Source organism: Lactuca sativa, chromosome 8 (genome assembly GCF_002870075.4).
Source record: "Lactuca sativa cultivar Salinas chromosome 8, Lsat_Salinas_v11, whole genome shotgun sequence".
Classification (NCBI taxonomy): domain Eukaryota; kingdom Viridiplantae; phylum Streptophyta; class Magnoliopsida; order Asterales; family Asteraceae; genus Lactuca; species Lactuca sativa.
In genome coordinates, this window is record NC_056630.2 from 185791534 (window position 1) to 185815578 (window position 24045).

General features: G+C 38.5%; 1 protein-coding gene across 4 annotated transcripts; it reads left to right on the top strand.

The window, feature by feature from the left end:
- The first annotated feature begins 3712 nt into the window (after window positions 1-3712).
- On the top strand, window positions 3713-22302 carry LOC111911860 (disease resistance protein RUN1). 4 transcript variants are annotated; one of them, XM_052766195.1, is made up of 7 exons: window positions 3713-4365; window positions 4888-6022; window positions 6121-6567; window positions 6655-6740; window positions 7158-7485; window positions 7590-8199; window positions 21845-22302. In XM_052766195.1, the coding sequence occupies exons 1-7, from the start codon at window positions 3848-3850 to the stop codon at window positions 22003-22005; spliced, it is 3285 nt and encodes a 1094-aa protein (XP_052622155.1). In that variant the 5' UTR covers window positions 3713-3847; the 3' UTR covers window positions 22006-22302. The 4 variants fall into 4 exon arrangements, with proteins under 4 accessions (XP_052622155.1, XP_042753510.1, XP_052622154.1 ...); XM_042897576.2 differs by lacking the exon at window positions 21845-22302 and having other exon boundaries at window positions 6655-7485; window positions 7590-7766; window positions 7852-8010; XM_052766194.1 differs by having other exon boundaries at window positions 3714-4365; window positions 6655-7485.
- The last annotated feature ends 1743 nt before the right edge of the window (window positions 22303-24045 follow it).

Sequence of the window (24045 nt, forward strand, 5' to 3'; positions counted from 1 at the left end):
CACTCTATGAAGAAGTTTATATGACCCAACCTCCAGGATTTACTCACCCTCAATTTCCTGCTCATGTTTGCAAGTTGCGGAAATCTCTTTATTGCCTGAAACAAGCACCACGGGCATGGTACACGGAATTAACCTCCTTTCTTCTCTCCTGTGGTTTTCGAAAATCCCAAGCTGATGCCTCTCTCTTTATCTACAATCATGCCAATATTTTACTCTTTTTCATGGTGTACGTTGATGATATTGTCCTTACTGGCAACAACAATTCATTTCTCAATGAGTTCATTGACACCTTGGCAAAACGCTTTTCCATCAAAGACCTAGGAAACCTTCACCATTTTCTTGGTATCGAAGTTATTCCAACCACTCATGGTCTCTTCCTATCCCAACACCGTCACATCCAGAATCTTCTAACCCAATTCAATAGGGATGGTGCAAAAGCAGTTGCTACTCCCCTTAACTCGTCTCACGTTCTCCACCCTATGGATGGCTCCCCCAGTGTTGATCCAACACCGTATCGTAAACTGGTAGGTTCGCTGCAATATTTAGCCTTTACAAGGCCTGATGTTTCCTTTGCTATTAATCGTTTAGCCCAATTTATGCATCCCCCATCCGAGATTCATTGGCAGGCACTCAAGCGAGTATTGCGTTATCTTAAGGGTACTATACACCATGGGTTGTATCTTAAATGAGGTTCCTCTCTTTAGTTAAAGGCTTTCTCTGATTCAGACTGGGGAGGCATTATGCATGGAGGCCGCTCTACAACTGCATACATACTTTATCTTGGCTCCAATATCATCTCCTGGAAGTCATCACGCCAGAAGTCTGTCTCCCGCTCCTCCACTGAGGCAGAATACAAAGCACTAGCCAATGCAGCGGCTGAAATTGCTTGGGTTCAAAACTTGCTCACCGATCTTGGTGTCTCACAAACATCATCTCCTACACTTTTCTGCGATAACACCGGTGCCACATATCTATGTGCCAATCCTGTCTATCATTCACGCATGAAACACGTGGCACTAGATTATCACTTTGTTTGCGAGAAAGTTGCTGCTGGTTCTCTCAAAGTTCTGCATATCAACTCCACTGACCAACTCGCAGATGCTCTCACCAAACCACTCAGTCGAAGCCCGTTTCTTCGTCTACGGTCCAAGATTGGAGTCTCCGATGGATCCTCCATCTTGCGGGGGCGTATTAAGGACCAATGAGATAATTAAATCTATATGATTTAATTTACCATCTTTATATTATTATTTTAGTAAATACAGCTGTAAATTATTCAATACTTACCTAGTTTACCTCCTTCTCAATTGTATACATCGGCTATATAGCCTTCCCCTGTACATGGATTTTATATATGAAAAACATACTTTTCACAGCAACCCTAAATACTTCATAACTATTACTATTACTGAAATTGAAATTCAACCCTATTTCTTTGTTTCACACATGTGGATTGTTGGTTTCACGACTTTCATCATTTATGATTCTTTAAGTACCAATTGATTTTTGTTTTCTTGAATTTATGCTAATAAGAGTTTTAGGTGTATATGAATTTAAAATAGTCTTGTCCCACTCAAGAACTTCTTTTTCCATTATTAATAGTTGCTAGTTCCAATTAACCTCCATATCTATAAATCAAATTTCTTCAATGAAAGAACGTATAATTAATATAAAATTTCACCTTGTTCTTCAGAAAGTGTATTATTCGGTTAGAATAATATGTATAGAGTATTATATTCTAACATAATCATATAAGAATGATTCTTTTGGAATTATATCGAGCATTTTAAAGTTGTCTTGGTGGTTCTTGCAATTGGCTAATATTTTATCATGACTTTTGTTTTTCATGTTTTTCAAATGTTTCAAGCTTTACTTATGGATTGTTTGCCATCATTGAGTTTATTTCCTTCTACAACTTCATGCATAATGTTATCCTGACAGAATGTAAACGTATTTTGAAGTGGTTTAGGGGTAAAATATACATAGGACATTTAGAAACTAACCAAGAAGGTGAACAATGATTCTTTCCAAAATGGCGGTTTTTTCCAAAAGATTTCAAGAATGACTAGATATTAATTAAAAAATAAAGCTTTGTTTTTATGCTTGATTACATACATGATGGAAACGCACCAAAAAAGATAGTTGATTCTTTCAAGAATTTCATGAATGTTTTTAATGATTTTTATTGTTTAGATGCATTTTATTTTCTAATTGTATGTAAGTTCGTTCTCATAAAAGTGTTTACAGACTCTATCAGAATATATTTACATCCTTGGAATGTTATGTTATGTGTCTAATTCTTAGAGAATGATTTGTTTTAATGGAAAAAACCTCAAGTTTATAAAAATCAAGACTCTATCATCTTATGGCCTAAATTCTGACAGAATATCAAAACTATGTTAAAATTGAAATTGAATTAATTTTAAAATAAATATTATTTTAATTAAGAGAATTAATTATCCTTTGAAATCTAGAAATTTTCTTTTTTATATATAGTATAATTGACTAAACTACCCTTACAATGAATTTTGTGAGATTATATGATACATGTTATCACTTTGTAGTATCGTAGACCCTCAAATCACAGTCATTTATTATTTTTCATCAGTTGGTTTAGAATTGTCCTTGCGACCACATAATAGATGTCATCCACATTATAACCTAAACTTATATATATATATATATATATATATATATATATATATATATATGCATTCATTCTTTGTGAATTTATGAATATTGTTTTTATAAAATCATAAAAATATATTATTTTTAGCCGGAGTAATCTTAACGAAATTGTAGTAGAGTCAAATACGAACGCTACATAACACAAGACTTAAAAGACTTAATACAAACCACAAGACCTAAGCAACCAATCAGCCCATGTCGCGGCGAACATAAGTATCAACAACTCGAAACACCTCATTAATAATTGTCCAATGTAGGATGACGTGAGAAAAAACCTAAAGAAATCAGTCATCAGTTTTGAATGTGTAAAAAAACAACAATGATGCATTTTGCAATAAAAAACTATTAGGGACTAAATGTGCACAAAAATATTAAGGACTAAATGTGTACAAAGTGAAAAATATATTACCCTTTTAAGTCATTTTCTCGGCTTAACTTGAGTAGTTGGTCATAAGGGCTAAATATATACAGTTTAACAAGTTGAATGAGTAAATGTGAACGAAAAAGAAGTTTACTGGCCAAATATGTACAAATAAAAAAAGATATTACCATTTTGAGTCATTATCCCTTGAATATTTTCTAAAAGCTATTGTTGACTTGTCAAAAAGAGAAGAAGAACCCATTCGACCAGAGACCAAGTCAGCTAAACAAGACAACAACCACTGACTACTATAACCCCGTGTAAGAAAAACGGATGATCATATATGAATAGTAACATTTAAGCCAAAATTGAATATTTTATAAAACGTCATATCATATTGTTGACTTTTCGAAAAGAGAAGAAGAATCTATTCAACAGGAGAGTTGAATAGACCAAGCCAGCTAAACAAGACAACAAACACTGACTACTATACCCCCTTGTAAGAAACATGGATTATCATACTTTTGAATAGTATGATTTAAGCCAAAATTGGATATTTTTGAAAAGCTAAACGTCATATGTTATTGTTGACTTTTCAAAACGAGAAAGAAGAATCTGTTCAACCAGAGACCAAGTCACCTAAAGAAGAAAAAAACATTGACTTTGTTGCCAAACGTTGAGTCTGATACCAAATAAGAGACATTCATCTAAAAGTTTAGATCTCAGACAACCAAAATCAGAAGCAGCGAAACTTATAATCCCAGCAGATCATATACACTCTTGTAATTCTCAACTTCCATGGCCATCCTCACCGAATTATCAGAAGAACATGAAGCGGAAATAACATATGATGTTTTCCTGAGTTTCAGAGGGAAAGACACTCGTCTGGGTTTTATGGATCACCTCTACCAAGCTTTGGTGAATGAAAACATCTCTACCTTTCTTGATGAGGAAGAGGTTGAAACTGGGGAAGAACTTAAACCAGAACTTGCAAGAGCTATAAAAAGCTCCCGTGCTTCCATAGTTGTGTTGTCTAAGAACTACGCATCTTCAACATGGTGTCTGGACGAGCTCGTGATGATCCTTGAGCAACGAAGGGTCTCTGACCATATTGTTCTGCCCATTTTTTACAATGTCGAGCCGGCACATATCAGGAAGCAAGAAAGCACTTTTGGAGAAGCCTTATTTCAACATAAAAAGAGAATTGAGTCTGAAAAGGATGTGGAGAAGAAAATTCAAGGTGCTCATCAGTTGAAGCTGTGGACGAAAGGACTTACAGAGATTGTTGATTTGAAAGGAAAAGATGCAACTGGAAGGTAAAACATTCATACTATATTTCTACAAAAAATTTCTGTTTTGTATGGAGAAGTACAGCCAACATACATCATATACTGGAAACCAAGTCCAGTTAATGATGACAAAGCAAACCACTATTCTTACTGAAGCCTTGTGAATTATAAACCTAGCTTTCACATACACAAAAATTTAAGAATCCAGTAGAAACCTTCTGGTGGAATAAATAGACATAAAGTGCCTTGCATGTAGTTGATCGAATGTCCTGCCTGAGAAAGAGATATTACTCACCATAGTTTGTGATTCACATGTATATTCTCCCATGATGGCATCTGCAATTCTATTCTCCCTCTCTTTCAACATACGTTTTGTTAAATCCAACATTCCGGGGGGTCTTAATTAGAGCATACCATTGTGACATTTAGCTTTATACAAAGTGGCACCACCATTTGGTTAAGCTGTGTGTATATTTTTATTGATCAGTTTTATTTGATTTGATATATGGGCTGCTGTGTCTTGTTGATCAAATTTGATTCCTTTTTCAGAAGAGAGACGGAGGTCATTGAAGAAGTCGTGAAAGAAATTAGTACTAGACTGGAACTACACTTGCAAAGGAGAATGAGAATCCCACACCTAATTGGGATGGACGATTCTATTAATACCATCAGCTCCTGGTTAAAAAGAGGATCTTCCGAAGCTGCTGAAATTCTCACAATTTGGGGAATGCCTGGGATCGGGAAAACAACATTGGCAAAACATATGTATATGTTGCACTGCCATGAATTTGAAACAAGTAGCTTTGTTGAAGCCATTGGAGAACGATGCGCACAACAGACATGTTCACAACTAGATTTGCAAAAACAGCTTCTTGGAGACATTCTCAAGAAAAGAAATATTGAAGAAAATAATGCAGATTGGTGCACATCTAAGGTTGAAAAGGCATTATCTAGGAAAAAGACACTTTTGGTTCTTGATGATGTAGATAACTTTGAGCAACTGGATGTGTTGATTGGAACAAAAGGTTTTCATCCAGGAAGCAAGATTATAATAACAACCAAAGATGGGTCCCTAACAGAAAAGTGTTCATTGTTTTGTATGAAATTTCCTCCAGAACATACAAAGCATGCACTTCATGGCTTAAGTGACACTGCATCCACGAGACTTTTATGTTGGCATGCGTTTGGAAACATTGATCCCAAGAAAGGTTATGAGAAAGAAGCAGAACACGTTGTCAAGTATTGTGGAGGACATCCATTGGCTCTTAAAATTTTGGGTAGTTCATTAATTAATGAAGATGCAGCCGCATGGAGTGCTGTCCTTGAAATGTTGGAGTCAAAAGGATATTTAATTGATGTACAAGAGGTTCTGCAAATTAGCTTTGATTCTTTATCAGGGGACTGCAAAGAACTTTTTAAGCACATTGCTTGCTTTTTTGTTGGAAAAGAAAGAGAAGTTACAGAAACAATATTAAAGGAATGCGGGTTTCAAGCATCATATGGGATCACTGAGCTCATTGATAGGTGTTTTCTCGCAATTGGAGATGATAATGAGTTGACAATGCATCAGTTGCTTCAAGAGATGGGGAGAGATTTAGTCCGCAAAGAATCACCTGATAAGCCATGGAAGCGTAGTCGTGTATGGAAACATGAGGAGTCCCTCAATTTGTTAAAAAATGACAAGGTAATACACTAATACAACATAGTCATCATGAGTATTCGTTAACCTTATCATGATCAGTATGTAACAATTAATGCTTGTTGTGATTTTCTTTTTGATAGGGTACCCAAAGAATTCAAGGTCTTATCCTTGACATGAATTTATTCAGGGAAGAGACATTACATAGATCAATAAGTAGTGTGACAGAGCATAACATCCAAAATGATGTGAACAAGAGTTATAGAGCTGCTCAACCAATGCAGATGGTCTATGAGTTCTTTTTAATAATGTGGTTGTTTTTTGCTCGGCTTCTCCTAATGCTTTCATCTTCTCATTGCAAAAAAGTGGAATTGAGAGCAGATGCATTAAGAAAGATGGATAAGCTAAAGCTGCTCCAACTCAATAATGTAAAAATCGAAGGATCTTACAAGAATTTTCCAAAAGGTTTAAGGTGGTTGTGCATGCGTGGATTCCATTCAAAATTCATACCTTCAGACTTACCAATGAAAAATTTGGTTTCTCTTGACATGTCTTACAGTAATTTGACACAGCTTTGGAAGAAGCCAAAGGTATGAAATTAAAGCTTTTAACTCAATTTTTAGTTTATTAATATCTTCATTATTACATTCTTGATTAGAGGATATCCAATGGAACAGGTTCTTGGGTCATTGAAGATTCTTAATCTGAGTTATTGCAAGCTTGTTAGAGTTGAAGGCTTCTCTGGGTTACCTGCACTTGAGAGGTTGTTTCTTAAAAACTGTAAAAGCTTGGTTCATGTGTGTGAGTCAATTGGTGGATGCAATAGCCTTGTTATTGTTGACCTGAGCTACTGCAGTAAGCTTAGTAATGTTCCAGTTAGCATTAGCAAGTTAAAGAATGTTAGAAGCCTATCATTAGATGGTTGCTTAGGTGCTAGTGAATTTCTAATGCGGATGAAGGATATGGAGTCATATGCATTTTCCTCTTCTGTAGGAGAATTTTTATCGAAAAGTCCAAAATCATTTTTGCTACCTTCACTAGTAACCTTGTCACTTAAGGGAAATAATTTATCTAATGAGTCCTTTCCAAACGACTTCAGTAGCATGTCAATGTTGAAGAGATTATATCTAAATAAGAATCCAATTGAGTCCCTGCCTGATTGTGTGAGAAGCCTTAGCAGGGTTGAGGTACTCGATGTTGGAGAATGTTGGATGTTGAAGTCGGTATTGTGCCCTCCACGTACAATCAAATATCTGTCTGCTAAATTTTGTTCGTCACTTATTAAAATAACATTCCCTCAAGAAATGTCGGCCCTACCAGATGTGTATTACCGAAATTCGGAGTCATTGACCGAAATTAAAGGCATATTAAAAATTGAAGCAATAGCACAAACTGATGAGCAGATATTATGTCGCTTGGGGTGGACAAATATACGACATGTAAAAGATCACCAGGTCTGGATATGGGATTTATTCATATCGTCTCGTCCAAAGAATCTCCCAATCCAGGTATTCTCTTTCTTCTGCTCTATTTTTATGGATCTCACAAACACACACACACACACACACACTCATATGCATAAAATTCGTACAATGTAATGTGTTAATTGCAGATGTTATACGAATTTGGAATATTTAGCACATGTTTTCCTGGGAAAGCAGTTCCAGATTGGGTACCTCATAAAAGCAGCGGTTCATCAATATCATTTACCATGCCATCGTCTTCAATGAATAAAAAGATAGAAGGAATAAATATAAGCTTTGTGCATACATTTTCGGGAACTGGAATGGTAAGTTCTTTAAGAACAAAAGTACAGAACGTGACAAAAAATCGCACCTGGATATATTATGGTTATATATTTGCTGTCCGAGAAGGTGATGAAGATATAGTATGGTTAAGCCATTGGATGTTTGGGGACAATGAGATTGAAAATGGCGATGAAGTTAGTGTCACCATAGTAGAGGAAGAGGAAGATGGTGGTGTAATGGTAAGAGAGTGTGCCGTCAATCCTGTGTACAAAGATAGAGACAATGAAAAAGATCCTTTAAGTTATTACAAGTCGTGGAAACATATCATTGGTGGAGACCTGTCTGCTTTTCAGTTAACCTCAGGAGATTACTTCCTAAACCATGATCGTTTTTTTAATCCTCCCCATAGATTTGAAGACCTCTTTGAACATAAAACAACTCAGAATTTACTTGGCTATACTCCCCAATTTAAAGGTACATCATTAATATTTAAATGTTTAAATATTTCTAAAAGTTTGTAGGTATACTAGTTAATGAGATTATTCCATTTTGATGAAAGCGCAGATACACGTTAAATTAGGATTTGTTCGTTAACTTCAAGACAATACTCTTTTTGTTCGGTGGATACAATCCCGTAACAATTGTGGCAAGTCTTTCTCCAAACTTCTCATGTGATATTGGCACCATAAATAATAGTCTAACCTTACATGCCCAAAATATTGCAAGTGCTCCACACTTTACCCCTAATGCAATGGGCCATGGGTAGGTACTACAAGAATAACAACTATCAGCAGCGACACCCACTATTAGCTGTGTAACACCAGTCAAAATAGGTCAATAACAATCACATGTGATTATGCCAATCATGTAATGTGATTTTATTAAACTAGTAATGTGATAAATGTACTATGTAGTTCATGATAAATTCTAATACAAATGTGAACTTTCTTTATGATACAACTCAAAGTATACATTCATACGATTCCAAAAATATAGAGAACGTCTGAATCTGACTTCGCGTGAAGAAGTTATGATAAACCGAACACTATAAATCTCTATAATAAGAGGATTTTAAAATAAACTTAGAATTAGCTATTGGAGTCTAAAAGAGAGTTGTAGTACTCGTAAATACCTATGCGTGCATGTAAAGAACGTCAAAAACGGAGTTCGTATGTGAAAGTTACGACCTTCCGAAGATACAGCTGTCAGAAACCCTAATCCGACTGAGCTCACGACGTGAGCATAGAAACTCACGACGTGAGGAGTCATTTTACCACATTTTGGACCTAGAAGGTGTGTGACGAGGCTACGAAGGGATAATTTCTAAGCTCACGACGTGAGCAAGGATATCTCATGACGTGAAGAGTCACATGGCCACCTTCCGAAGCTAGGGATGCATATGGAAAGTCTACGGGGTGACCAGCCATGGCTGACGACGTGAGACTATATGGCTCACGATGTGAGAGGCCTAAAATCTTCCTATAAATAGCAGGTCCAACTTCAACTATTCCTACACCTGAACTTCTTCCATTTCTTGCATTTGCTGAAGCCCTCTTGCATCCCGAGCCCGGACGACCTCATACCGCTGACCGTTTCTGCTTAGATTACATAAATTCACGCTACTAGGGTGAGTTTCATGGCCCCACTTTCTAATATTTTCGGGGGAAAACTCATGCTAAATATTGTATATACGTTACTATTATGTCTATATGATGGTATATTAGTATCAACGTAGATAGTTATATTAACCCGGATATAGTTATTCTAAATATAATATTTTGAATATATACAACTATTATCAACTTGATAGCATGTTATTATACTAATGTAGATCTTGAGTTATACTTAGGATTCTATATATATGTTGTGTGCGATATAGTTCCGAAGTTATATTCGGAAGTTCTATATGTTAATTTATAAAGTATGTTACTATTATTTGTTTTATGTCAAGATAAAACTTGGTATGCTATATGTTGTTATTGTTATTTTATGACAAGATAAAACTTGGTATGTTATATGTTGTTGTTATTGGTTTTATTTCAAGATAAAACCTGGTTTTACTTCAAATTATAGCTGTTATACTGCCTAAATGTTATGAAGTTAGGAGTAATGTTTAAAAGCATAGTCTAGTAACTTAGGGTTTTAGACACGAAAATGCTTTTGTTGTTAGAGCTATAGGAAACCATTGAAGTCCACATGAGTAATTGTATTCATCAACTAAGATTGTGGATCTTAGCAGAAGTCCTCTGAACTGTAACCGTTAATCCCATGTGAGCGAGGAAGTCGTGTATAATTAGTATATGGGTTGACAACCCCACTCGTGGTTGCTAGCTACAATCAAATATAAGCAAGTGAAAACTATCCTTTTATTTGTTATTTTTTCCGGCGTCGATGAAGCGTGTGGTGTTCCTCATGGAAATCAAGATTGGGTTGTCCTCATGTAAATCATGAGTGGGTTGTCCTCATGGAAATCATGAGTGGGTTTTATCAGAGGTATAATGTCATAGCAGCGGTTACAGGCTCATGGTAGCAAATTGTTAGAAACATTATACTTTGTCGTCATACAAGTATAAATGTTAAGTATAAGTTTACCCATACTTATACCCTAGGTACATGGAACGTGTAGGTATATCACTTAATTGTTAAGTAAACTATTATACCTAATATATCTACTAATCGTTGGAGATTCAAAATGATACTTTCAAAACTATACTTTTGAACTTGGAAAATATATTATTTTTATATGGAGTCAAAACCTGTGGATTCACCAACTTTATGTTGACGTATTTTTAAATGCATGTGTTTTCAGGAAATTGAAAAGCTTGTATGTATTCGAACAGAAGAAGTTTTACTATTACCTTTCTATTCATTAAGAAGTATACAATAGTCGGGTATTATTTAATAGGTTCTAGTTAAACAGTAATGTAACTTTCAATCATCAATAAAGGTTTGTATTTTCTTTAGTACTATTCAATGTATGTTATATAACTGTGATACGAAGAATGACGTTACATCACCAGGTGTTTCCGCCGATGGTTGGGGTGTGACAGATTGGTATCAGAGCTATTAACTATAGTGAACTAGTACTTTCTTAGGAAAACATGTCTATAGTTTAGGGCTTACTCTATTAGGTTTATGTATATCCCTTAGCCTACAATAAAAAGTATTATTAATTATTCTACTGAAGGACTACTTACGGGAGCGGTGACAGGATATACATGTCGATTTGGGTTGTTGGATTCCAGAACGGCTATATGCTCAAATGATCATGCCCTTTCGATTGTCCTGACTGGCCGGAGCCTTATCAGATAGACCTGAAGTAACAAACAATAATTAAAGCGTGGATACAATAAATAAGAATATAGAGTCATATATAAAGACTCAGACCCACGATGAGAATACACCTTAAATACCCGAAATGTTTTTGATCTCAAGGATTTAGATCAAATATTCCAACTACAGTTTATATGTGCGTATATCCTATCACAACTAGGTGTAGGTGCGCAACTACATTTTATTATGATCAGATCATATGAACTATTTAATTTGGGAGTAATATTTGATAGACTAAACTCTTGGTGATCCAAAATGTATAGGAATTTGACATGGCACATTCACGAGAATGGATAATCATCGAGGATACGGATGAAGAAGAGGAAGTTTCATTCCCCATGTTGGTAGGCGATCCTTACTACCCTATAAATCCAACCACCTTTCATCCAATACCTTATGATGATGGAGCACCTTTACCTTCCAACGAATGGGAAGAGAGTGAAACAATGGAAGAGAGCGAGCCAATGGAGGAGACAAAATCGGTGGCATCATCTTTACCACCAATCAACACTCTTTACCGTCAAGTTCTAGAAGGAGCGAAGATGAAACGCACGACACGTAAATCCATACCAATATGGAAAAGGATTAAGAAGAATCAGAAGGTGTCATCTTCAGGAAGTCATAGATTTGAAGATGAACCTGCACGGATAGCACAAACTGTTGATAGGTGGGTGGCAGAAGAAAGAGCTGCTAAGATGTATGAGACTGGTCAATCATCTTTACCACATCCCCCACATTCTTCTGAAGTTAACACTTTATCTCAATTGTTTGAGAAAAGTGTGAAAATTGAAGATAAGATGGAAATTGTTGAAGGAAGGGCTCCTCATCTCTCTGGAAGAGTACGAAGGTTAGAAGTATAAAGGACGCGGGATCAGGGATCGGTGATGGATGTCCATCATCGTATAAATTTCGCTTATAATGACATGATTACTCACGATGCAAGGATTGTAGAGTTAGAGCTTTACAATCAAACCTCAAGAAATGAAGAAAGCACAGGAGGTCTTGAGCAGAGAAATCAAGCACTTGAGGAACAAGTGGTGAATGTCACTGACGTGCTAGGTCATCACTTAGGTTTCTGGTAGATAATCTAAAACTAGTGGTTTTGTAAATAGAAAAATCAGACTAGTTAAGGCAAGAAGAGTAAAGTTTATAGCCAGGATGTAGAAAACCTTGAAAATTTTGCAATGTTTATAGAAACTTTTCTCTTATAAGCCTAAATAAACTGATGTAACCACTGGTAATAATATGAAGCATATATTACAATAATCATTGTATTATCCATTATGTTTTACACTTTGAAGAATAATTGAAGTATTTAGTACTCGTGTATTAAATGACTAAATAAACTCATAAAATTCTTATTATTTATAATAGGAACTAAAACAAAATGCCTAGAAGGAGTAGTGCTCGGCTAAACCCTAACCAATGATCAGCACCACAACAACAACCACCAGAACCAAACCCCCCAATAAGTACAGCAGAACTTGAAGAAATCATAGCTCAAAGAATTGCTGCGAACAAGAATTGTGGACCCTAACCATGAAGGGTTCAGAGATAAAAGCTTATACTGCTAGATTTAATGATCTGGCAGTAATGTGTCAAGCACTTGTAACCCCTGAATATAAGAAGATTGAGCGATACATCTGGGGTTTAGCATCACAAATTAAAGGCATGGTGATCGCATCAAAGCCTACAACCTATGACATCACCAAGAGAATAGCTCATCAGCTAACCCTCACAAAGATCCAAGGAACAGTAGTGGTCTCAAAGGCTGAGTCTCCCAAATCTGGAACAAACAAGAGCAAGTTTAATGGGAAGAATCCCAGACAATCATCTGAGAAAAGACAAGAAGTGGCAACCAATTATGTAGCCACGATAGTAGTACCCACACAACCACAATCTTCATGGTGCAATCAGTGCAACCGTCATCATCCAAGTGATTATTTTGTTTGCACGAAGTGCAAGAAGAAGGGGTATACTGCTAGTCACTGCAGGAGCACAACTGTAACAACGTAAATTCCAAAACAATTTTTCACATAAAATAATATAATTTCGTTTATTAATCTCCATGTATCTCATATCAAATCCATAAAATTCAACCCAAGACCACAATACATAAAAACTCCACATGTGTGTACTGATCATGCCGGCGCCTTCCTGCGATCCTCACTGGTACCTGAAACACATAACACAAAACACTGTAAGCATAAATGCTTAGTGAGTTCCCCAAAATACCACACATAACACATATTAGTTACTCGAGGCTATAAATCTGTGGGCCCACTGGCCCTAACTCTGCGGACCCTTTAGTCCTAACTCTGTGAACTCTGGAATACACACAACATAAATCACATAGAAATAATGCAGTGCAACACATAGCATACAAGATACTCTGTCACATAACCCTACTTACCACTCTAGGTAAAGTATAGTGAGAAAACTCACCTCGGATAGCTTGGTAGACCTCGAACTCGGAAATACTGATCTAGCCTTCGCCTAATCACACAAAATCATTACTTTAACTAATACGATTTTCAAAGACTATGCTAAACCCTCTCTAAGTTCTCTAAGAAGGGTAAAAGACCATTCTACCCCTCCACTGGCTCACAAGTCCAAACATTGAATCAACCTTAAAAGTCAACGGAGTCAACTCTAGTCAACGGTCAAACTTTGACCAGACTCGTCGAGTGCATCCGGGCGAGAAGGCGAGTCCACGCGGTTCCTCTGAATCCTTCTAAGCCTCACTTGACACGTCGAGTTCCTCCTCCATTCGCCGGGTTCTCTGCAACGAATCGCGGGACAACCCCGACTCGACTCGTCGAGTCTACTTATGGACTCGACGAGTTGCTCCCATGACAACACTTAATCTGGCCTTCTGAGGTCAGATCTGCTTCTCTAAACTATAGATCTGACTTCCCCATGACCAATAACCACGTACAGGTCGAATCTTGACTCACATGCAACGCACCCAAGGCTTCTTTTGGTGAAATAACTACTAAAATGGCCACCTTGGTTCATAACTTCAAAGGAATGACATAAAGTAGAGTGATAGGGGCTCTCTGGACCTCTTAAGGCCCATATCTAAGAATCAATTCACCTTGGGACCTCACACACTCCAGATTCAAACTAAATAATGCATAAGGAAACCCTAGATTCAACTAAATCATCAAAACTACGAGAATAAGCACATATTGATACCTCCAACAGCTTCCTCTGATCAAATGGAAGTTGATCCAAGCTCCCCAACCCGCCTAGCTTCTCCTTCCTCCTTCCTTCTTGCTAAAACACACAAGAAATGGTGAACAATGGCCTCTTTTCTCACTCACAAGACTCACAGATGCACTGGTACTCTCAAGGATGAAGGTAGCCACAAATGAGGGCCATAAGGTCCTTTAAATAGGGTGTAGGCCCGGGGATTTAGGGTTTCCACTTACAGTGCCTACTCGGCGAGTCTACTCTTGGACTCGTCGAGTAGTTCATTAAACTCACGTGGCTACACCGCTTCTACTCGACGAGTTATAGCACCAACTCGTCGAGTAGATCAATGATCCTCAAAATAAATAATAAAAATAACATACCCGAAAATCCGGATGTTACGATTCTCCCCCATTAGAATCAGACTTCGCCCTCGAAGTCTCGCTCTGCAAGCAACTCTGGATGCTGCTCCCACATCTCCGACTCCGGCTCCCAAGTCACTTCGGACCCTTTCCGATGTTGCCACTGGACCTGAACCAGGGGCACCTCCTTGTTTCTCAGAACCTTGATCTTTCGATCCATAATTGCAACTAGACTCTCAACATAATTTAGGCTCACATTCACCTGAATATCCTTCAACGACACCACCGCCGACTCACCGGCTATACACTTCCTCAGCTGAGACACGTGGAAGGTTTCATGAATCTGACCCAACTCTGCAGGTAGCTCCAAACAATATGCTACCCTGCCCACCCTGGCGGTTACCCTGAATGGACCAATTACAGGGGCCCCGGCTTGCCCCTCTTTCAGAATCAGATTACTCCTTTCCAAGGAGATACCTTTAGGAGTACGAAATCTCCTACCTGGAACTCAAGCTCGAATCGCCGCCTATCCGCATAACTCTTCTGCCGGCTCTGGGCTGTCATTAACCTCTGTCTGACCTGTTGGATCTGCTCAGTCGTCTTAAACAATATCTCAGTGCTACCCATCACTCGCTTCCCTACCTCTCCCAAACAAATGGGGGTCCGACACCTCCTTCCATATAAAAGCTCAAAGGGAGGCATACCGATACTCGAATGGTGACTGTTTTTATAAGAAAATTCAGCCAACGACAAATACGTGTCCCAACTTCCTCCAAAGTCCAATACACATGCTCGAAACAGGTCTTTGAGCGTCTGAATCGTCCGCTCACTTTATCCGTCCATCTGTGGGTGGTATGCGGTACTGAAATGTAGCCTCGTACCCAACTCCTCATGGAATTTCTTCCAGAACCTGGAAGTGAATCGCACATCACGATCTGACACAATCGAGATCGGTACTCCATGCCGCGATACCACCTCCCTCACATACAATTCTGCCAGTCTCTCTGTGGAAGAGCTCTCACTGATGGCCAGGAAATGAGCGCTCTTCGTCAGCCGGTCAACGGTCACCCAAATTGCATCGACACCCCCTCGCAGTCCTCGGCAATTTGGTGATAAAATCCTTGGTAATCTGTTCCCACTTCCATTGGGGAACCTCAAGTAGCTGCAATTTGCCATGCGGACGCTGGTGCTCGGCCTTAACCCTGCGACAGGTCAAGCACCTCTCCACGAACCGCGCAACATCCCTCTTCATACAGGGCCACCAATAGTCTCTCTTCAGGTCCAAATACATCTTAGTGGCCCCGGGATGAATCGAGAACCTCGATCTGTGCGCCTCCTCCATCAGAATGGTACATGCCCCGCCCTTAAATGGCACCCAAATTCGACCCTGAAAGGTCATAAGCCCTCGGCTATCAGCAACGAACTCAGACACCTGCCCGATCACCCGCTCTCTCTTGCGGTTCTCCAGCCTCATGGCCTCAACCTGAGCCTCCCGAATGGTGTCCAACACCGGAGTCATCACTGTCAACCTCAGACAAACATCACGTATCAGGGCACTCTTTGCCCTACGACTTAGGGCATCGAATACAACGTTAGCCTTGCCCGGGTGGTACAGGATCTCACACTCATAATCCTTTACCATATCCAACCATTTCCTCTGGCGCATATTCAGGTTGGGTTGATCCATCAAATACTTCAAGCTCTTGTGATCCATGTATATGGTACACCGAACCCCATACAGATAGTGATGCCAGATCTTGAGGGCGAACACCACAGCCCCCAACTCCAGATCGTGAGTAGGATACCTCACCTCATGAGGCTTCAGCTGCTTCGATGCGTATGCTATCACATGCCCCCTCTGCATCAGCACCGCACCCAATCCCGATATGGATGCGTCACAATACACTACAAAATCCTCCATCCCCTCCGGAAGGGCTAACACCGGGGCTTCGCATAATCTCTGGCGAATTGTCTAAAAGGAGACATGCTGCTCTGGGCCCCAATTAAAAGCCACGCCCTTTCGGGTCAACCTAGTGAGAGGAACAACAATCTTGGAGAAATCTTTAATAAATCTCCTATAATAGCCGGCCAACCCCAGAAATCTCCTGATCTCGGTGGGGGATCTCGACACCTCCCAACTCATCACCACCTCAATCTTGATCGGATCGACCAATATCCCATTCTGGTTAACGAGATGTCCTAGGAATTGGACCTCTCGTAACCAGATGTCACACTTGGAGAATTTTGTGTAAAGCCTCTCCGATCTCAGAACTCCAAGGATCTCTCTCAAATGCTCCTCATGTTGCTCCTTGGATCTCGAATACACCAATATATCATCAATGAACACTATCACCAAACGATCCAACATCTGTCTGCACACCCTGTTTATTAGGTCCATGAATGCCACCAGTGCATTGGTGAGCCTGAAAGGCATCACCACGAACTCGTAATGCCCATAACGAGTCTTGAACGCCATCTTCTGGATATCCTCATCACGCACTCTCATCTGATGATATCCAGAACTCAGATCGATTTTGGAGAACCAAGACGCTCCCTGCAACTGATCGAACAAATCATCGATCCTTGGTAAGGGGTAACGGTTCTTGACCGTTAACTTGTTCAACTCTCGGTAATCGATGCACATCCGGTGTAAACCATCCTTTTTCTTTAGAAAAAGGATCGGCGCTCCCCATGGCGAGCTACTCGGCCGAATAAACCCCTTCCCTAGCAGCTCCTGAAGTTGTGACGATAACTCCTGTATCTCTGGTGGCGCAAGACCATAGGACGCCTTGGCGATAGGCGCTACCCCCGAAACCAAATCGATACAGAACTCTACTTTGCCTCTCGGGAGGCACACCCGACAACTCTTTGGGGAAAACATCCAGGAACTCACGTACTATTGGAACCTCATCGACCGTTCTCGGCCTCTCCGCATCAAACCTCGTATCCATCACATAAGCCACAAATCCACTACAGCCCTGCTGTAGGCTCTGCCTCGCTCTAGCAACCGAACAGAATGCTAACCCAGAATGGGTACCCTCGCCTTACACCGTAAGAACTCCCCCACTAGGGTCTCGTATGGTCACCAGCTGTCGCTCGCAGTTAATAACCGCTCCAAATCTGCTCAACCAGTCCATGCCCACGATGACACAGACATCTCCCATCGCAATCGGGACCAAATCAATCGGAAATTCAACGCCGAAGATCTCGAGTACACATCCTCGAATCACATCAGTGGTATACACCACTCTCTCGTCAGCTATGGAAACTCGTAGAGGTCGACTCAACGCCTCTCGGCGGATACTGATGTGCTGACTAAAGGCTAATGATACAAAAGATCGACTCGCACCCGAGTCAAATAACACCAAGGCAGGTACAGAACTCACAAGAAAAGTACTTACGCATAACATAATATAAGCACAATATCTCAAATTCAAAATAAATTGAAGGGTCCAATTAGTGGTTTGGTCTAGGCTTTCCATGTAATAGGTTCTTTTGGTCATTTGATAGCTTGTAGTATTGTGCTTGGAGTTTACGGTCACTGTAATGAGTTTACGGCCGTAAACCCAAGGCCAACCCATGATATTATATATAGGGGTATGTTAGGTCTTTTGTGGTTGTTGATGCCTCGGTATTCTAAGCTCTTGTAAACTGCAAGTTGTACCAGACGTGATTCTAATAGAAAAAGCATGTGCAAGCTTGTTTGATTCTTATTCTACTCGTTCTTATTTGTTTATCTGATTGTTATTACTATTTGATCACTGGTAAGATCCTTTCAGGACCTTACAATTGGTATCAGAGCAAGACCAGTGTCAAAGGCACTCTATAATCGATTTTGGAGCGAGTTCACATCTTTTTGCGACTAAAGTTGGTGATTTCTGCAAAAGGGTTCTCAGTTTCGTCGAAAGATCTGCAATTTCTCTCAAGTTTAAGAGCTTACGGCCTTAGCTTATGGTCGTGATCTCAGTTTACGGCCGCAAACTCTTCAAAGTTCTTGTATCATAAATTGTGTTCTTGAACCGCAAATAAGGAATATTCATAAACTGGAAACTGACTGTTCTTGGACCGTGAACTTTAGATCGTGAACACTTTACGACCGTAAACACGGAGTTTACAACTGCAAACCCTCATCTGACCGTGAACTCTGTTTACGGCCGCAAAGAGTGTTTTGACTGTGTTTGACCAGAAGCTTAATTGAATAATAAATAATTTAATTTATGCTTCATATTAATTAAATAATAATAATGGATTCTCAAAGTCAAACAAACCATCATGAGCTAGATTAAGTTATGGGCACAACCACCCAAATTTCTAGACTCTTATCCGCTGAAAGCTTCCTAGAATGGAAGTACATAATTGAGCAGTACATAAAGATGAAGGACTTCAAAATCTGGAGAATCATAATAAAAGATCCTGTCAGAATAACCACTACTGTTACAGGGCAAGTGGTTGACAAAAAGATGGAAAACTACACTGATGAAGACTTCGAGAAGGTTGAAGAGCAAGAAAAGGATTTGGCCACCTTGACCATGGTTCTATCTCCAGACATTGCTCAAGGTTTAAGGGAGTACACTTCTGCTAAGGCTTTGTGGGAAGCCGTAATTGAGGTCTATGAAGGGAACAAAGATAGGAGGGAGAGTCGCCAAGATATGCTGCGACAACGTTTCAATATGTTCAACTACGTTCTGGGAGAGACTCTTGAAGCACAGCTGCAGCGGTTCACATCTCTAAACATTGAAATGACTTTGGCCGGGATTTTCTACACAAAGTCTGAGATAAACAAGAAGCTACTGAATGCTCTCCCAAAGTCTTTGGACATGAATGTAGCTGTCATAAAGAAGACTAAGGATCTTAGCCGGCTCTCTCTTGCTGAAGTGATGCCTGTCATCAAGGTCTGTGATATTGATGACAAGCAGCGAGAGAACAACCATGTGAACTCATACTCAGCTGCAAACCTTGGAATGTCTTCTAACAATGCTCTTTCATCTCTCACTTTTCCTTCTGCAGGTCAATCATTTGCTACTCAGCAAGCTCAGGTTCAGTCCTTCCCCATTCCATCAACTTCCTCTGCATCATCCATGCCTTTCTTACAGAACCAATCGTTCGTGGCTACTCAAGCTGCTTCCTCCTCCAATGTGGCTTCTTCTTCAAAAGGAAAGGAGGGTGATGAAAATATCGCTCTTGCTACAGGGCTTGTCAATTGCTACAATACACTCGTAGCTGGAGATCTTCCACCCCAACTATCATTTGCCGATCTTGATCAGATTCATCCTGAAGATGTTGAAGAGATGGATTGCCATGTCAGTTTTTAGGGCGAAATAGTTTTCCAAGAAGAACGGAAAGAAAAACTGGGGAATGAGTGCTGACAAGAAGGTTGGGTTTAGCAAGGGAAAGCTGCGGTGTTTCAACTGCCACGAGCCAGTGCATTTTGCTCGTGATTGTCCACAGCCAGACAAGAGATTAAATAATGACAGGACAATAGTTGCAGTTGGGAACAATCAAAGTGGTGGTCAGGTCAACAACGAGAAGGCTATGGTTGAACAATCGTTTGACTGGGAGGATCAGATGCAGGCCCTAAACTTATCTGGACCTGAAAATGCTGTCACACCCCTGAACCAGACACCGGAAACGTCAGGGGGCTTGTGCGTGACTTCATCTTGAAATATCATTACAGTGAATATAAATGAAACATAACATCATCATCATCACACATGTAATATAACAACATTCATTGTTTCATTCATCCTGCTTCAACGGTTTCCTGAGAATACAAGTTATTTTGAAAACGGTCAACATAAAAATATTGGTGAGTTCATAAGCATATTTGTGAAAATATTTTCTATAACTTTGAAACCACCAGAAAATCCGATATTTTCTGAAAAATGTTTAGTATATTTGTGTCAGATCTTGTATTAATGCATGTATGTTTTTGTTTATTTGACTAAAAGGGTAAAGAGAATGTAGAGAGTATGTAAAGAGCATGTAAAGAGAATGTTCCCAGACAACCCGATGTTGTCTATAAAAGAGAAAGCTACCATACCAACCCCCGAGGTTGAGTACCAGTACGAGAATGTTTCCAAGTAATCCAAAAGAAAATAGAAGGGTCTTCCGTAAACTTCATAACGTTAATTCCTCTAAGTGAGCCATCATAACCATACTAAATAATGACAATTTCGCCTGTCTTGGCGTTGTTGGACGCCGGTTTTGATTTTCGATTATAAGGTTTTCGTCACCCTAGACTGAGTTAGTCTAACTGTAGCAAACAGCTCAGGTGTGGGGTGTCATCCCCGTATAGATCTATACACAAATCCCTGCTCTCCCTCCAAGAGACTCTGATTATAACTACAGGCTACGATCGTACACTTAATAGTTTCCAACCGACAAAAATCACTAGATCCTTAATCGAATTTACGCGAAGAAAGGTATAATCTCATTCCAGGCCCAATGAACCATGTAAGTGAACCACTAAGGCGTCGCTAAACATGTAAATCATTTAAAGGCCCAAATTGGAATGAAATTATATAACATGGGCCCAAAATATATATATGAAAGGACAACTAAGGCCCATCTCACATGTAAGGTATTTATAGGCCCAAAAAGCACACAAATAGTTTCCAAGGTCTGTTGCACATGTTAATGGGTCAATGTGGCCCAATAAACATATAAATTGTATATAGGACCTATCACACATAAAAATGGGCCACTAAGGCCCAATAATCTAGAAAAGGATCAAAATAATCCGTTTGTTGGTTATTGTTGGTTTTGTTTCAAGTATTCACTAAAAAAAGCAAAAGAAAGAAGAACACATATAAAACTCATTTCTAGGCCCAATAAACATGTAAGTGGACCACTAAGGCCCATTATACGTGTCTATTATTTCCAGGCTCAAAGGAATATGAATGTCTATCCTAAGCCCATTATACATGTAAAAGGACACTAAGGCCCACTAAACATGTATATTATTTCCAGGCCCAATAAGGATATGAATATCGTTTTTAAGCCGTTTGCTATTGTTTTGTTTATTTTAGCTTGATTTTTTACAAAGTTGATATAAAAAGCCCACTTTTTGTAAAAATGACGTTCTTGGCCCAATAAGCTAAAAATTTACAATGAAGACTGATATGTGCATAATTAGTTAATTATTTAGCATAAATTTTTATTCATTTTTAACTAATTGTGTGAATAATGTGGACAAAAGGTACTTAAAACTGTTTAAATTTTGTTTTCAGTCCAAAAGACATGCTTGGGAGTGAAAGGGAACAAGGGGAAGCAGTTAGAGACCAAAGAATGTAGATTGAGGGACAAAAGCTTTCCTACTCGGCGAGTACACGAGCCTACTCGGCGAGTCCATTGGAATATTCCAAAAGATAAGCTAAGACTCCTGATTTAAGGCGGATAATTACGAACCTACTCGGCGAGTTGGATCTGCTACTCGTCGAGTACACCCTGTTTTGAGATAGCTATAAAAATTGAGCCTTTATCCGATGGGACTACTTTTCTGGCGATTTTGGAAGATCCATCTGCGATTGAGAACCCTGGAAGGCGCTGAGGAACTCTAATATTCAATCTCTTGAAGAATCCAAGCAACTAGGTTAATCATTCCACTTAGCTTTAGGAATTGAATATGTTTAATCTAGTTAAACTTGTTTTGGTGTTTGTTTTTACTGCAACTATGAGCTAAATACGTTTTTGTTTCTGTTTGGGGAATACCAAGGAAATCCTATGGTTTAATTCTTAGCTTTTGATTGATTGTTTATTGGTGATCTATTAAATTAAGTTTGTTAAAGAACCTTATGCGTTAATCACAACTATTTTCTGTTAATTGGAAGACAATTAAGCTGCATGAACATCTCTTAGTTGTTAACCTCATATGTCTATGTGAACACTTAACCATATGCTTAGGAATAATGATTATGAAACTAAGATTAATAAGATAATAGGTAGATTAATGTGTGAGCTTGTTTGAGAAACCATCAAACAAGAGGTTAATTGAACTATTAATTTGATTAACCACTACAAATCTTATTTAATCCAAATCATTAATCTAGGGAATTAATTAGTTTAAACACTTGATCACCGCTTAAAGTAATTAATTGTCTAAGGGTTAGGAGTAATGAACATGAACCTAACCACTATAATTGGTAGCCAATAACAATTAATTTATCATAAATACAAAATAACCATAGGTGTGAATTGGTTGAACCTATATAGAAACATCTTTATCAAATTTGGTGAATTAGTTGTTTGCTTTAGTTATTAAGTTCATTAAGTGTTTTTATGGTATGTTTAAGTTCCTAGTCTTGCAAAACTAGAGAAAAAACCTTTTTACTTTCATTATTTGCTTAGTTAAAATTAGATATTAGTTTAATTTTCCCGTTCCCTGAGATCGACATCCTATTTACCCAACTATACCACTAAAAGACAGGTTCACTGCATTTGTGTGCTAAATTTATTAATAAAAAGTAGGAATAAAACAAGTGCATTTTACACACATCAAAGACCCAATTTTTGTAAGAATAAAACTTTAGTCTCCATTTTGTTCAAAACTTGTGTTGATGACTATTTTGTGGTAAAAATAACATTTTAAACCCATTTTTGTCAAAATATCATTTTTGGCTTGATTTTTGTGGAAATACACATTTTTCTGGTTTTGGGCTTTTTCGACCTAGTTTTTGGAAAAATTTTAGAAAAATCATCGTAAGTCGAAATTTGGATCCGTAAATTCTAGAATTTTGGAAATTTTGTCTACTTTGTTCAAAAATTTTCTCATAATTTTTAATGGTTTCTAACAAGTGTGAAATTGCTCACCTTCATAGGCTGGTCCGAAATTATTTCAAATCTGATAGGCAGTTTTGTAAAATTTGCCACAAATTGTAGAAAAATCGTATGAAAACATGAGAGTAGTCATTTTAAAGGTATAAAACTGAACTTTTTGCATGTAAAACAGTTTTGAAAAATATTATCATTAAGGGGGTCAAAACAGTCCGAGATTGGACCAAAACTTTTCTGTCAAGGGCTGTTTTATGAGTTTAATTTATAGATCTTAGAACACAACACTCATTTTTGCTATTTAAAGTGTATAAATCCCAGATCTACTAGTTTATATGTAATATATGTGATAAAACATACTTTTCTCAAAGTTCTTATGAAGATTCAAGTGATAAACTTCAAGTTCTTAACATATTTTTAGATTAATGAAGTAATCAACACACATTCACCAAATAATTCATGGAAAACACACATAGTCATGCATATACACATAGATCTACACAAAGCAAGTTGTATTCTCCCCCAAAAACAAGTAAAAACCAAAACAAGGGGGTATGAACTCACCTTGGGGTTTGGATTTCGGTTTTGATGAAGATAAGTAGAAGGTGGTGTAAGTTATGACTCTAGCTAGCTTCTTGAAGTGATCTTCGAATCTTGATGA